The sequence below is a fragment of the Heptranchias perlo genome, chromosome 5 (genome assembly GCF_035084215.1).
Source record: "Heptranchias perlo isolate sHepPer1 chromosome 5, sHepPer1.hap1, whole genome shotgun sequence".
Taxonomy (NCBI): Eukaryota; Metazoa; Chordata; class Chondrichthyes; order Hexanchiformes; family Hexanchidae; genus Heptranchias; species Heptranchias perlo.
The window spans coordinates 123401405-123417071 of record NC_090329.1 but is presented as its reverse complement, the minus strand read 5'-3'; the positions used below and the strand labels follow the sequence as shown (position 1 = coordinate 123417071).

At 43.8% G+C, this 15667-nt stretch overlaps 1 protein-coding gene across 4 annotated transcripts in view; it reads left to right on the top strand.

Annotated features, from left to right (window-relative positions):
• daam2 (dishevelled associated activator of morphogenesis 2) overlaps positions 1-15667 on the top strand; it is a 309727-nt gene that overhangs the window by 277291 nt on the left and 16769 nt on the right. For all 4 annotated transcript variants that reach the window (XM_067985157.1, XM_067985159.1, XM_067985156.1 and 1 more), the window contains one exon: positions 11131-11301. In XM_067985157.1, the coding sequence (XP_067841258.1) occupies positions 11131-11301 (171 nt within the window). The remainder of the gene's footprint in view (positions 1-11130; positions 11302-15667) is intronic.

Genomic DNA, 15667 nt, shown 5'->3' with positions numbered 1-15667 from the left:
TAGCAAGTTCCTTTCAATGAAGGACATTAATTAAACCAATTTTTCCTCCCTGTCAGATTTCATGGTCATCTTCTGGTACCAGCCCTCAAATTGCTGGACTTATTTCAGTTTAATTTTACAACTTGCCATGGTGGGATTCGAGCCCATGATCTTTGCAATGCTAGTCCAGCACCATAACCAGTAGGCTGCTGCTTCCCTGCCTGTTGGGGCCTCTGTTCCATAAAATGCCAGACCAGTACTTACTGCAGGAACGGAAAATCAGGTCAGTGCACACTCGGAGCATAGTGTGCGGATAATTAATTTTATTACAGCCTTCAGCACAGCGGGAGATTGAATCTGGGCAGCCTTAATACATTGGTTGTGACAGTTATTTTGCCGTAAACCCGCAGTGAGCAAAACCAGCGATCAGGAAACCAATGTAAAAATGCACTCCTCCAGTTCTGGCCTCTTGCGCATCCCCGGTTTTCTTCGCCCTACCGTTGGTGGCCATGCCTTCAGCTGCCTAGGCCCTAAGCTCTGGAATTCCCTCCCTAAACCTCTCCGCATCTGTCTCTCCTTCCTCTTTTAAGACGCCCCTTAAAACCTATCTCTTTGACCAAGCTTTTGGTCACCTGTCCCAATATCTCCTTATGTTACTCGGTGTCAAATTTTGTTTGATTACGCTCCTGTGAAGCGCCTTGGGACATTTTACTATGTTAAATGTGCTATATAAACACAAGTTGTTGTTGGTGTTAAGGCTGTGTGTCTCGGAAATTCGATTAACGCCGAGAAATTAATAAGCTGGTTCAAACGGTGGTGATTGGATTTGGTTGAGAGGACACCAATCAGCCTTGGGACCTCGTTTTGGATTCAAAAGCAGTTTGTGTGGCCGTGCGATTCTCTTTGCTGCTCTTTGCTCTCCTGTCACGACAGTTCTGCCTCTTGCTTGATGCACCAAGTGCTCCCTGGCACCTCCCCTAGGCACCCATTCTTCAGTGTTGATGAACTAGATCGTGATTATTGGCAGGCTTATTTTTTTTTTCATTCATTCATTTTCGGGAAGTGGGCGTGGCTGGCGAGGCAGGCATTTATTTGCCCATCCCCCTAGTTGCCCTTGAGTTTGATACAACTGAGCGGCTCGCTAGACCGCTTCAGAGGGCTACTTGTGTGGGGCACTACAGCTGAGCCTGAGCCCCGTCCTCGGCCGACAGTCGCACTTTGAGGCAGGGTAACGAACGAGTGAGGGACTGCTGGCTGGTTCTCCTCCCCTTTCTAACCCAGGGCAGCGAGACTAGTTATACTGGCCCAGCTACTGCCCCAGTTCAGATCAGCTAACGCTGCACAGACTAGGGGGCCAAATGTGGGACCATTGTTCTCTATGTAGTTTAGTGCCACATCAGGGAGGAGCATTTATCTATTAAAACATTAGGAAAGCTAACATTGTGCAGAAGATTAAGGAGTGATCTAATTAAGGTGTTTAAAATGATTAAAGGAATTGATAGGGTAGATAGAGAGAAACTATTTCCTCTGGTGGGGGGGTCCAGGAAAAGGGTGGCATAACCTTAAAATTAGAGGTAGGCCTTTCAGGAAACGTGTCTTCACACATAAGATAGTGGAAATCTGGAACTCTCTCCCTCGAATAGCTGTTGAGGCTGAGGGTCAACTGAAAATTTCAGAACTGAGATTGATAGATTTTTGTTAGGCAAAGGTATTAAGGGTTACAGAACCAAGGCGGGTAGATGGAGTTAAGATACAGATCAGCCATGATCTAATTGAAAGATGGAACGGGCTCGAGGGGCTGAACGGCCTACTCCTGTTCCTATGTTCCTATGGAACAGCAATCGCGACACCGAGAGGACCCCCATCCTTACTTCAGTGTATGACCTTTTCCACCCAAGTCCCCATTGCGAACACCAATTTGTGGGCAAGTTTGTGACGTGGTTCCATGCCCACTAGAAACTGGGTTGGAACTGCTCTGAACTGGTTCAATGTTGGACGTGTTCAGGCTACAGACAATAGAGACTTTCATCCCATCTGTCTGGGCTGCATTGAAACCCAGTTCTCAGAGGTGAAAGGTCATAATGACATCACAGCTGGGGGAGCTATATATAAATAAGTCTTAAAACGTTCACACAGTTCCCACACCAGACTGTGTTTAAAAATAGAAAGCTCGTTTTTTCTTTAGTCATCTGCTGAAGTGCACTCAACTATTTCAGTCCTTGGTTGTCTAGTTGAAGAATCTGAAAATTGCCGGACCTCTCTCAAAGTAGTTACATGGCTGAAAGGAATTCCTCCTGGCTGGGCACAGTGCACAGATAGCCAGAGTGATGACCTCAGCTAATCGTAGCCACATTGTGGTGGTACTGCCAGAAATAAATCAGCAAGGAAATATGGGCCTGAAGGTGGAGCAGCAATAATGTAGGCCAGGAATCCTTTCAGATCAGATCTGTTTGTCGCTGCGACACCAGGCAGTATTGACTGTGGAATTTTATGCTGAAACCCGGCCTGCATTTGCTACTAAGTGGCAGACAGGGCACAGTGAAGGAAAGAACTTGCATTTATATAGTGCTTTTCACATCTTCAGAATGTTCCCCAGCACTTCAACATCTACTTAATGACTTTTGAAATGTAGTCACTGTTGAATCTGTTTTCCTCACGCCTCTGTGAAGCACCTTGGTGTGTTTTTCTACATTGAAGGCGCTACGTAAATGCAAATCATTGTTGTTATGTAGGCAGTGAATTTACACAAGCTCAAGTGTTTCAGTCTTGTGTAGTCTAGTCAAAGAATCTGAAAATGGTTGAATTGCTCTTGAGGTAGTTACATGGCTAAAAGGAATTCACAGTGCACTGATAGCTAGATCCCACAAACACCAAAACAGACAAATAACCAGATAATGCTTTGGTGGTGTTGGTTGAGGGATGAATGCTGGCTGGGGCGAAGAGAAAGAACTTCCCGCTTTTCTTAGAATAGTGTCGAAAGATCTTTTACATCCAACTGATGGGGTCCTCAGCCTAATGTTTCAAGCAAAAACCAGCACCTTTGACAGTGCAGCATTCTCTCAGTGCTGCACTGAAGTCTTAAGTTCTGTGCTCAGCTTCATAGTGAGGCTTTGGAGATCAGGAAATATTTACAGAACTGTTAACTGGAGGGATAGAGTCTCGGCCAAAAGCTGGCACCTCCGATGATGTAGCACGCACTCAGTAGTGCACTGTAGTGTGATCCTGGATGCTGTGCTTAAATCCTGAAGTGAGGGCTTGATCCCAGAAACTTATAACTCAAAAGCAAGAATGCAACCACTGAACCAAACTAACACTTATCTGACGCTTAACCTCATTGTTCAAAGGGCCAGCGGAAATCCTACGGTTTGTTGAGCAGAGTCGATGCTAATGATGACCTCTGTTCAAATTCTGGGCACTGCACTTTAGGAAGGATGTGAAGGCCTTGGAGAGGGTGCAGAAAAGATTTACTAGAATGGTTCCAGGGATGAGGGACTTCAGTTACGTGGATAAACTGGAGAGGCTGGGGTTATTCTCCCTAGAGCAGAGAAGGTTAAGAGGAGATTTGATAGAGGTGTTCAAAATCATGAAGGGTTTAGATAAAGTAAATAGAGAGAAACTGTCCCCACTGGTGGAAGGGTCGAGAACCAGAGGACACAGATTTAAGGTGATTGGCAAAAGAACCAAAGGCAACATGAGGAAAATCTTTTTTACACAGCGAGTAGTTATGATCTGGAATGCGCTGCCCCAAAGGGTGGTGGAAGCAGATTCAATCGTGGCTTTCAAAAAGGAATTGGATAAATACTTGAAGGGAAAAAATTTGCAGGGCTACGGGGAACGAGCGGGGGAATGGGATTAGCTGGATTGCTCTTACAAAGAGCCGGCACGGGCTCGATGGGCCGAATGGCTTCCTTCTCTGCCGTAACCATTCTACGATTCCATGAAATGCTGCTTGGTTATAACTACTGTGGCTCACGACCCTAAAGGAGCTATTGAAATACGGTGACTTTTCCCACGGGAGGTGCAGCTTGTGGAACAACGCATGGCACACTTTGGCATGCTTCTCCTCCCTTCATCTTAACCACCTCTCTAAGGATAGGCACCAAGGGGGGAAACCAGTCACTCCTCGAAGGGAGTGAGGGAAAAGTCAGATGGAGGGAGACACCCTTTTCCTCCAAGACCCCTCACTTCTGCATCTCCCAATTGGCCACCCTAAGAGCAGCATTGGTAGAGGCCTGGAAACAGGCTGACCACTGTCCTTTTACCTGCAAAATGTTTACACCCTGAAAGAGACTAACGGAGAGCACAATAAAGAGTACTTTTCAAGATTTGAGGGACAAACAAATCAAATCAACGTGGCTCCAGAAAGCCCAAGGATAGAAGCGCCTATCAGGTGTCAACCCGTTCCAGGAGCCCAACTCCATTTCCATACGAAGCAATGTGGGCAAGATAGGGAACTCAGTGGCCCGCATGGGAAAGGGTGAATGAATTGAACCTGCATTGCACCATTCAGAAGCTTCGTGCTTTGACTCTTCAACGTGCTGTGCCACTTATCATAGCAAATTATTGTTTTATAAAATGTTCACCCATCAAAGGATGATGAAATTTGAGTGAGCTCAGTTGCTGGTAAGGATACAACAATGAGCATTTATATAGCGCCTTTAACATTAAAAAAATCCCAAAAATTGACCGAGCCAAAGAAGGAGATATTAGGGAGGGGGGGGTGACGAAATGATTCTTAAAAGAAGTAGGTTTTAAGGAAGGTCTTCAAACAGGTGAGAGATGGTGGCGGAGAGGCAGAGAGGTTTAAAAAGAGATTGCCCGAGCTTAGGGCCTAAACGGCTGAAGGCACGGCCGCCAATGGTGGGGCGAAGGAAGTGGGGGATGCACAAGAGGATAGAGTTGGAGGAGCGCAGAGTTCCCGGAGGGTTGTAGGGCTGAAGAGGGTGACAGAGATAGGGAGGGGTGAGGCCATGAAGGGATTTGAACAGGAGGATGAAAATGTTATATTTGAGGTTGGTGGACCAGGAGTCAACGTAGGTTAGCAATCACAGGGGTGTTGAGTGAGCAGGACATGGTGCGGGTTAGGACATGAGCAGCAGAGTTTTGGATAGGTAAGAGTGGAACCAGGTGAGGGCAGTCCCACTCAGCTGAACAACGGAGAAGAGATGTTGGAGAAGGATGGTGTGGTTAACCATGTTAAAGGCTGTACATAGGTCGAGAAGGACAAGGAGGGATTGTGCATCACAGTCACAGAGAATGTCATTTGTTATTTTGATTAGGGCTGTTTCAGTGCAGTGGCAGGGACGGAAAACTGATTGGAGAGATTCAAACAGAGATTTGCGGAAACGAATGGGCACGGATTTGGGAGGCGACAACACGTTCAAGGACTTTGGAGAGAAAATGGAGGTTGGAAATGGACCAGTAGTTTGCAAGGACAGAAGGATCGAAGATTTTTTTTAAGGAGGGGGGTTTTGAAAGGGGGGGAAAAAGTACCCGAGGAGAGGGAACCATTAACAACATCAGCTAACATGCATGCCAGGAAGGAAGTTGGGTGGTCAGCAGCTTAGTGGGAATAGGGTCGCGAGAGCAGATGGTGGGTCTCCTGGACAAGATGAGCTCGGAGAGGGCCTGAGGGAAGATGGATTCGAAACTAAAGAAAGATATGCGTTCAGACACAGTGTTTTGATTATCAGTTGCACTAAAGCTTGCCTCCTTCCACTTTTGACCTTTGATGAGTTGTCATTTGCTACTGCTGGGAATGGGGGGAGGGGGTTATTACATAAGGTCACAATTTTATAACCATCAAAAGGTCTCTGTGAAGTGGTGCCAGTTGGCTACATGTGGTGTTTTTCCCATTTGCTAAGAAAAAAACAGAGGGTTGACTTTAAAGCGGCATTGTTGAAAGGAATTCTTGACTTACTACGGCTGAAATTCCATATGACAATGTCCCGTTAATTACCACTCCTGTTTTGCTGGTGCTACAGATATTGTTTGGAGAGGGACAGCTGGTCTCAACTAAAGTAAGTGATGCTGGCCTTGACTTCCCACTGATGCCCTCACCAGCCTATGACATTCCTCCCATTCACTTTAATGTACAGGAAAATCATGGGCTGGCAAGCACAGTAGTGGAAAACCCCTGTCACAGATGTGCTTAACATCTGTAAGAAATAGAGCTTGACGAAAATTGGTTAGGAATGGGATTGAGGGTTATAAGGGTAAGTACATTCCCTCCGTGGCTTCGCCCCTCCCTATCTCTGTAACCTCCTCCAGCCCTACAATCCTCCCAGATCACTGCGCTCCTCCAATTCAGGCCTCTTGCGCATCCTCGATTTTCATTGCTAAACTATTGGCGGCCGTGCCTTCAGCTGCCTAGACCCTAAACTCTGGAATTCCCTCCCTAAACCTCTTCCCCCCCCACTGCCTCGCTCTCCTTTAAGTCACTCTTCTAAACCGACCTCTTTGACCCCACATCAGTAGTAGGGAAAATGCTAGAATCTATTATTAAGGACGTAGTAACAGGACACTTAGAAAATCATAATATAATTAGGCAGAGTCAACATGGTTTTATGAAAGGGAAATCGTGTTTGTCAAATCTAATAAGAGTTTTTTGAGGGTGTAACTAGCAGGGTAGATAAGGGGAACCAGTAGATGTAGTATATTTGGATTTTCAAAAGGTTTTCGATAAGTGCCACATAAAAGGTTGTTACACAAGATTAGGGCTCATGGGATTGGGGGTAATATATTAGCATGGATAGAGGATTGGTTAATGGACAGAAAATAGAAAGTAGAAATAAACGGGTCATTTTTGGGTTTTGCAGGTTGTAACTAGTGGGATGCCGCAAGGATCAGAGCTTGGGCCTCTGCTGTTTACAATATATATCAATGACTTAGATGAGGGGACCAAGTGTAATATATCCAAGTTTGCTGACGATACAAAGCTAGGTGGGAAAGTAAACTGTGAGGAGGACACAAAGAGGCTGCAAAGGGATATAAACAGGTTAAGTGTGTGGACTAAAAGGTGGCAGATGGAGTATAATGTGGGGAAAAGTGAAATTATCCACTTTGGTAGGAAGAATAGAAAAGCAGAATATTTTTTAAAAGATGAGAGACTAAGAAATGTTGGTAGTCAGAGGGATTTGTGTGTCCTTGTACACGAATCACAAAAAGTTAACATGCAGGTACGGCAAGCAATTAGGAAGGCAAATGGTATGTTAGCCTTTATTGCAAGGGGTTTGGAGTACAAGAGCAAGGAGGTCTTACTGCAATCATCTAGGGCTCTTGTGAGACCACACCTGCAGTACTGAGTATGGTTTGGGCCTCCTTACCTAAGGAAAGATATACTTGCCTTAGAGGAGGTGCAATGAAGGTTCATTAGCTTGATTCCTGGATGAGAGGGTTGTCCTGTGAGGAGAGATTGCATAGAATGGGCCTATATTCTGTGGAGTTTAGAAGAATGAGATTCATTGAAATATATAAAATTCTTAGAGGGCTTGACAGGGACGATGCTGAGAGGCAGTTTCCCCTGATTGGAGAGTCTAGAACTAGGGGTCATAGGCTCAAGATAAGAGGTCGGCCATTTAGGACGAGATGGAGAAAAATTTCTTCACTCAGAGGGTTGTGAATCTTTGGAATTCTCTACCCCAGAGGGTTGTGGATGCTCAGTCGTTGAGTATAGTCAAGACTGAGATTGAGAGATTATTGGACACTAAGGGAATCAAGGGATATGGGGATTGGGCGGGAAAGTGGAGTTGAGGTAGAAGATCAACCGTATGGCCCACTCCTGCTCCCATTTCATACGTTCTTATGTTCTAAGCTTTTGGTCACCTGTACTAATGGTGCTTATGTGGCACGGTGTCAAATTTTGTCCGATAACGCTCCTATGAAGCGCCTTGGGATGTTTTTTACTACGTTAAAGGCGCTGTATAAATGCAAGTTGTTTTTGTTATAATGTTAAATACAGATAGAGGTTATTGAATGAGATTGAGGGTTATAAGAATAAAGATAGGTAGAGATGATTAAATGGGATAATAAGGAGGGTATAGTAAAGATATTCTCCACAGGATACCTATGCCGTTGGTACCCAGGACGAGGAGAAGATTTTTCTGTGGCGTGTAGGAAGCTGGAGTTGAATAGTGCAGATTGAATATTTTGAATTTGTGCTTGATTGCAGAAAGAAAGAACTTGCATTTATATAGCACCTTTCTATCCAAATAGTCCCACTCCCCCTGCTGTTTCCCTATAATCTTGCAAATTTTTCCTTTTCAAATATTTATCCAATCCCCTTTTGAAACTTGCTATTGAATTTGTTTTCACCACCCTTCCAGGCAGTGCATTCCAGATCATAACAACTCGCTGCATAAAAAATAATTATCCCAACCTCAGGACATCTCAAAGATCTTCACATCCAATGAATTGCTCTTTGAAGTGTAGTCACTGCTGTTATGCAGGCAAACATAGAAACATAGAAAATAGGAGTGGGAGTAGGCCATTCGGCCCTTCGAGCCTGCTCCGCCATTCAATATGATCATGGCTGATCCTCTATCTCAATACCATATTCCCGCACTCTCCCCATACCTCTTGATGCCTTTTGTGTCTAGAAATCTATCTAGCTCCTTCTTAAATATATTCAGTGACTTGGCCTCCACAGCCTTCTGTGGTAGAGAATTCCACAGGTTCACTACCCTCTGAGTGAAGAAACTTCTCCTCATCTCAGTCCTAAATGTCCTACCCTGTATCCTGAGACTGTGACCCCTCGTTCTGGACCCCCCAGCCAGGGGAAACATCCTCCCTGCATCCAGTCTGTCTAGCCCTGTCAGAATTTTAAATGTTTCAATGAGACCCCCTCTCATTCTTCATGGCCGCCAATTCGCTTATAGTAAGGTCCCACAAACAGTAAATGAAGTAAATCTATTTCTAGTGGCGTTGGTTAGCAAATTGCATTACCTCAAGTTGGGTCAATCGCAAGGTTTAAGAGGAGTTAGACTCAAAGAAGAGAAATATTAGCAAATATTAGCAAAGAATGTTGACAAGGGCATCAGGACAACTGCCTCCTCTCCTTAAATAGTGCCGTGGCACTTTTTATGTCACCTTTTAATTCCTCAGAGGAGCCGAAAAATAATGTAAACGTCACCAAAAAAATTCTTGTGCAAAAAGCGATTCCGTATCTGTTTTTAAAACTCTTTCTTCCAGTTCTCGCACCAGTCTCTCTCGTGCTGTACAAGTCGTGCTGTGGTTTGATTTCACTGCTGCCAGTCACCCTTCAGTATCTCTTCCTGTGTGAACCTAGAGACTGCTTGCCTCACACAAGAAAGAAAGAAAGAACTTGCATTTCTATCGTGCCTTTCATGACCTCAGGATGTCCCAAAGCACTTTACAGCCAATTAAGTACTTTTTGAAGTGTAGTCACTGTTGTAATGTAGGAAACGCAGCAACCACTTTGCCCACAGGAAGGTCCCACAAACAGCAATGTGATAATGACCAGATAGTCTGTTTTAGTGATGTTGGTTGAGGGATAAATATTGACCAGGGCACCGGGAAGAAATCCCCTGCTGTTCTTCGAAATAACGCTGTGGGATCTTTTACGTCCACCTGAGAGGGCAGACAGGGCCTTGGGCATAGATAAGGTCGATAGTCAAAATCTTTTCCCAAAGGTAGGGGAGTCTATAACGAGGGGGCACAGATTTAAGGTGAGAGGGGAGAGATACAAAAGGATCCAGAGGGGCAATTTTTTCACTCAAAGGGTGGTGAGTGTCTGGAACGAGCTGCCAGAGGCAGTAGTAGAGGCGGGTACAATTTTGTCTTTTAAAAAGCATTTGGACAGTTACATGGGGAAGATGGGTATCGAGGGATATGGGCCAAGTGCAGGCAATTGGGACTAGCTTAGTGGTATAAACTGGGCGACATGGACATGTTGGGCCGAAGGGCCTGTTTCCATGTTGTAACTTCTATGATTCTATGATTCTATCTCATCTGAAAGACAGCACCTCTGACAGCACAACAGTAGAGTGTCAGCCTGGATTTTGTTCTCAAGTTTCTGGTGTGGGACTTTTGACTCAGAGGCAAGTGTGCTTCCAACTGAGCCACACTGGCATCCCACGATTACACAAGATGAATGGTCACTCATGTGGGAGGGGACCAGATATTTTCCTTGCTTCAGGAAGGGACGGGATAGAAAAAGGGGAATTATTTAGAAAAGTCGACATAAAGTTGCTCACCAAATGGCAATATGGAACAATGCATGGGAGCTGCTTGATAAATCTTCAGTGTCTGGCACAAGGTTTAACACTGAACAAAATATAGCTATTGTAAGGTAATGTATTTAAATTAAAGGACTTCAAATGTTCAAAACGATAAAAGTGTTTGAGAGGATATAGAATGAAAGATTATTTCCACTGGTTGGTTAATCATCAACAAAGGGACATAAATCTAGGATTAATACGAGAAAAATAAAGGGAGAGGTTAAACTTTGAACTTTTTTTGTATGAAGAAGGGTTATTGGAATGTCGATTGCATTGCCTCAAGTTGGGTCAATCGCAAGGTTTAAGAGGAGTTAGACTCAAAGAAGAGAAATATTAAAGGCGCAAGGAAATAGGATTGGAGTAGATAGCTCAGGTGTCGAGTTAGCAGTGGCAATGACATGATGGGCCAAAGTGGGCTGCCTCCATGCTGAGATTTGTGACTTTGCCTGATTCATTGGTTTTCACGAAATCATTGATGGGCAAAGAGCTGGATTTGGGCAATTAACCAATACATTTTCTTTTCAATACAGTGCAGAAGTATTATATTGCATTGTATGTGTGCGTGTCTGGCCCCCTACGCCCCACCATTGGCGCCCGTGCCTTCAGCCATCTAGGCCCATGCTCTAAAATTCCCTCCCCAAATCTCTCTGGTTCTCCACCACTCTCTCCCCCTTTAAGACCCTTCTTAAAACTGACCTATTTTGGTCAGCTCTCCTGATATCTCCTCCTTTGGCGCGACATCCATTTTTTTTGTCTGATTACGCCTCCGTGAAGTTAAGCCTCGGGCTGTTTTTCTACGTTAAAAGGCGTGATATAAATGAAAGTTGTTGCTGCAGGATGTTTTGCTTCCATTTGTTTAAACTAATTGGAAACACCCACTTAAAGCCCTGTGCTCTGCCTTTTCCTTTGATAGTACTCCAAGATGCTCAAACACTTCAGTGAAGAAGAAGCAAAAATGCAGCCAGATGAATTCTTTGGCATATTTGACACATTCCTGCAATCGTTTTCTGAAGCAAAACAGGACCTTGAGAACATGAGGAGGAAGAAAGAGGAAGAGGAGCGAAGGGCTCGTATGGAGGCCATGGTAAGAAAGGCATTGTGGGAGAGACATGGAGAGGGTTGGTATAACTCCACTCTGTTAAAAGGTGTACACAGTCTTCGTGGGAAGAGGTGTGTAGGAAACCTTTTGTTGATCGCCAAATAGCCCAAGGGCCCAATTTCAAGCCAGGGATGAAGTGTAACGTTCCATTCCGTGTTGTGCATCTGACACTTGTACACGCCCCAGAGTTTCGAAGTGGATGTTATGCTCGCCTGAAGAGAATAGAAGTTTGCGGTTTGCATGTAAATTTTCGCGCTCAGCTCATTAACATACGGATCACTAATCTGTTTTATTTCACAGACAGCAAGTGAACATACAGAGTGACAGATAGAACAAAATCTCACTATAGTTAAGTATAACTCCAGGTGCTGACGTGGGTGTATGTAGGGCACGCACTATAAGTGGTGAGAGGGGAAAATTGCGGTGCAGGTGAAATTAGAATCCTAGAAAGTCACGGCACAGAAGGAGGCCATTCGGCCCATCGTGTCCGTGCCACCCGAAAAAGAGCTATCCATCTTAATCCTACTTTCCAGTACTTGGCCCGTAGCCCTGCAGGTCACGGCACTTCAGGTGCACATCCATGTATTTTTTAAATGAGTTAAGGGTTTCTGCCTCTACCACTCTCTCAGGCAGTGAGTTCCAGACCCCCATCACCCTCTTGATGAAAAAGTTTCTCCTCAGCTCCCCTCTAATCCTTCTACCAATTACTTTAAATCTATGCCCCCTGGTCACTGACCCCTCTGCTAAGGGAAATAGGTCCTCCCAATCCACTCTATCTAGGCCCCTCATAATTTTAGACACCTCAATTAAATCACCCCTCAGCCTCCTCTGTTCCAATTAAAACAACCCCAGCCTACCCAATCTTTCCTCATAGCTAAAATTCTCCAGTCCTGGCAACATCCTCATAAATCTCCTCTGTATCCTCTCTGGTGCAATCACATCTTTCCTGTAATGTGGTGACCAGAGCTGCACGCATGAAAGAGATGCATACAATTAAAGAGAACATGGGGGATAAAAATCTTTACATATGAATATTCGGAAGTGACAGGCAGCTGGTCCATCAAGTTTGGCCCAAGCACATGATGCCTGGAGCATCAAGGCCAGACACTGCCTACCACCGCCCGCCCACACCTACTGCCATGTAATCTCCTGGAAGGGGCAAAAACACCAGAAAAAAAAAAACAGGGCCAATAAGGGAAAAATAAATTCCTCTCCGACCCCCTCAGGTGATTGAAACCAGCCCAGGAGATCACATTAACCATGTGTAAGTTAGCTGTTAATCCGCTTACCTTCCATATGATGCAATCTCAGCCCAGTCAAGAACCAGTCCAGCTCCCTCTTGAAGGCCATACTATGAGTCAGCTCCCACCACACCAGCCAGCAACGCATTCCAGAGGCTCACTACTCTCTGGGAGAAGAAGAACCGCCTAACATCTAGCCTATTCCTGCTTTCACGTGTTTTCCAACCTTATCGAATAACTAGGGCTGTAGACAGGTTTCAAACTAAAAAAGTGGAGGGATGGGTCAGGTGAGAGGAAATTTAGAAATCTAATGAGAAAAGTTAAGATAATAGAATAGTGTAGTGACCTGGGTAAAGATAAGCAGGGTGTGGCAGGAAAGGCCAGAGAGTTTACCAATAATAGCGCAACAACAAATAAGGTCAAAGCAGGAAAAAAAGGTAAAAAGTCAAAATGAAAGGCTCTTTATCTTAATGCACGGAGCATTCATAACAAGATAGATGAATTAATTGCACAAATTGAGATAAATGGGTTTGACCTAATAGCCATTACAGAGACATGGTTGCAAAATGACCAAAGTTGGGAACTAAATATTCCAGAGTACATGACATTTAGAAAAGACAGGCAGAATGGAAAAGGAGGGGGTGTAGTTCTAATAATAAAGGATGACATAAGTACAGTAGTGAGAAAGGATCTTGGCTCGGAAGATCAGGAAATAGAATCAATATGGTTGGAAATTAGAAATAACAAGGGGCAGAAAACATTGGTGGGAGTAGCAATACCGTTGGACAGAGTATTAATCATGAAATAATGGGAGCTTGTAACAAAGGAAATGCAGTCATCAAGGGGGACTTTAATCTACATATAGATTGCGCAAATCAAATTGGCAAAGGTAATTTGGAAGACGAGTTCATAGAATGTATTCCTGGAGCAATACTTCATGGAACCAACCAGGGAACAGGCTATTCTAGATTTTGTATTATGTAATGAGATAGGGTTTATTAGTAATTTCACAGTAAAAGAACCTCTGGGGAAGAGTGATCATAATATGATAGAATTTCACATTCAGTTGAAGGTAACGTACTTAAGTCAGAAACTAGAGTCTTAAACTTAAATAAAGTGAATTACACAGGTATGAGGGGTGAGTTGTCAAAGGTAGATTGGGAAATTAAATTAAAGGGTTTGACAGTTGAAAAGCAATGGCAAACATTTGAAGAAATAGTTTAATATGCTCAACAGATATATATTCCATTGGGAAATAAAAACTCCACAGGAAAAGTGATCTACCCGTGGCTAACTAAAGAAGTTAAGGAGAGTATTAGATTGAAAGAAGAGGCCTATAATGTTGCCAAGAAGAGTAATAAGCCTGGGGATTGGGAGAGTTTTAGAAACCAACAAAGGACGACCAAAAAATTGATAAAAAGGGAGAAAATATAATATGAAAGTAAACTAGCAAGAAATATACAAACGGATTGTAAGAACTTCTACAAGTATGTGAAAAGGAAGAGAGTAGCAAAAGTAAACATTGGTCCCTTAGAGGCTGAGACAGGAGAAATTATAATAGGGAATCAGATGCTTTAAACAAATATTTTGTCTGTCTTCACAGTAGAAGACACAAAAAGCATACCAGAAATAGTAGGGAACCAAGGGGTGAATGAGAGTGAGGAACTTAAAACAATTAACATCACTGGAGAAAAAGTACTGGACAAACTAATGGAACTAAAAGCCAACAAATCCCCTGGACCTGATGGCCGACATACTAGGGTTCTAAAAGAGGTGGCTGCAAAGATAGTGGATCCATTGGTTATGATCATCCAAAATTCTCTAGATTCTGGAACGGTCCCAGTGGACCGGAAGGGAGCAAATGTTACCACGCTATTCAAAACAGGAGGGAGAGAGAAAACAGGGAACTACAGGCCAGTTAGCCTGGTCGTCGGGAAAATGCTGGAATCCATTATTAAGGAATTGGTAACAGGGCACTTAGAAAATCATAATGTGATTAGGCAGAGTCAAAATGATTTTATGAAAGGGAAATTATATTTGACAAATTTATTAGAGTTTTTTGAGGATGTAACTAGCAGGGTAGATAAAGGGGAACCAGTGGATGTAGTATATTTGGATTTTCAAAAGGCATTCGATAAGGTGCCACATAAAAGGTTGTTACACAAGGTAAGGGCTCATGGGGTCGGAGGTGATATATTAGCATGGATAGAGGATTGGTTAAAGAACAGAAAATAGAGAGTAGGGATAAATGGGTCATTCTCAGTTTGGCAGGCTGTAACTAGTGGGGTGCCGCAAGGATCGGTGCTTGGGCCTCAGCTATTTACAATCTATATTAATGATCTAGATGAAGGAGCTGCGTGTAATGCATCCAAGTTTGCTGACGATACAAAGTTAGGTGGGAAAGTAAGCTGTGAGGAGGACACAAAGAGTCTGCAAAGGGATAGACAGGTTAAATGAGTGGGCAAGAAGGTGGCAGATGGAGTATAATGTGGGGAAATGTGAGGTTATTCTCTTTGGTAGGAAGAATAGAAAAACAGAATATTTTTTAAATGGTGAGAAAGTATTAAATGTTGGTGTTCAGAGAGACTTGGGTGTCCTCATACAAGAAACACAAAAAGTTGGTATGCGGGTACAGCAGGAAAAGCAAATGGCATGTTGGCCTTTATTGCAAGGGGGTTGGAGTACAAGAGTAAGGAAACCTTACTACAGTTGTAAACAATTTTACAACACCAAGTTATAGTCCAGCAATTTTATTTTAAATTCACAAGCTTTCGGAGACTTCCTCCTTCCTCAGGTAAATGTTTCAGGAGCTCCTTGAAGCCTACGCATTTATACATATAGAACAATACATGGTGTTTACAGACTGCCCCTGCAACTGCCCGTTGCCAAGGCAATCACCGTGTTCAGACAGAGAGGTGTCACCTGCAGAACCACCGAATACACATTCAACAAAAAAACAAACAGGGAAAAAAAACAGAGAAAAAAAACAGAGAGAGGCAGAAACATCCGGAAGGCAGAGAGAGCCAGCAAATGACCTATTATATTAAAAACAGATAACATTTGTTCGCTGGTGGGGTAACGTGTAGCGTGACATGAACCCAAGATCCCGG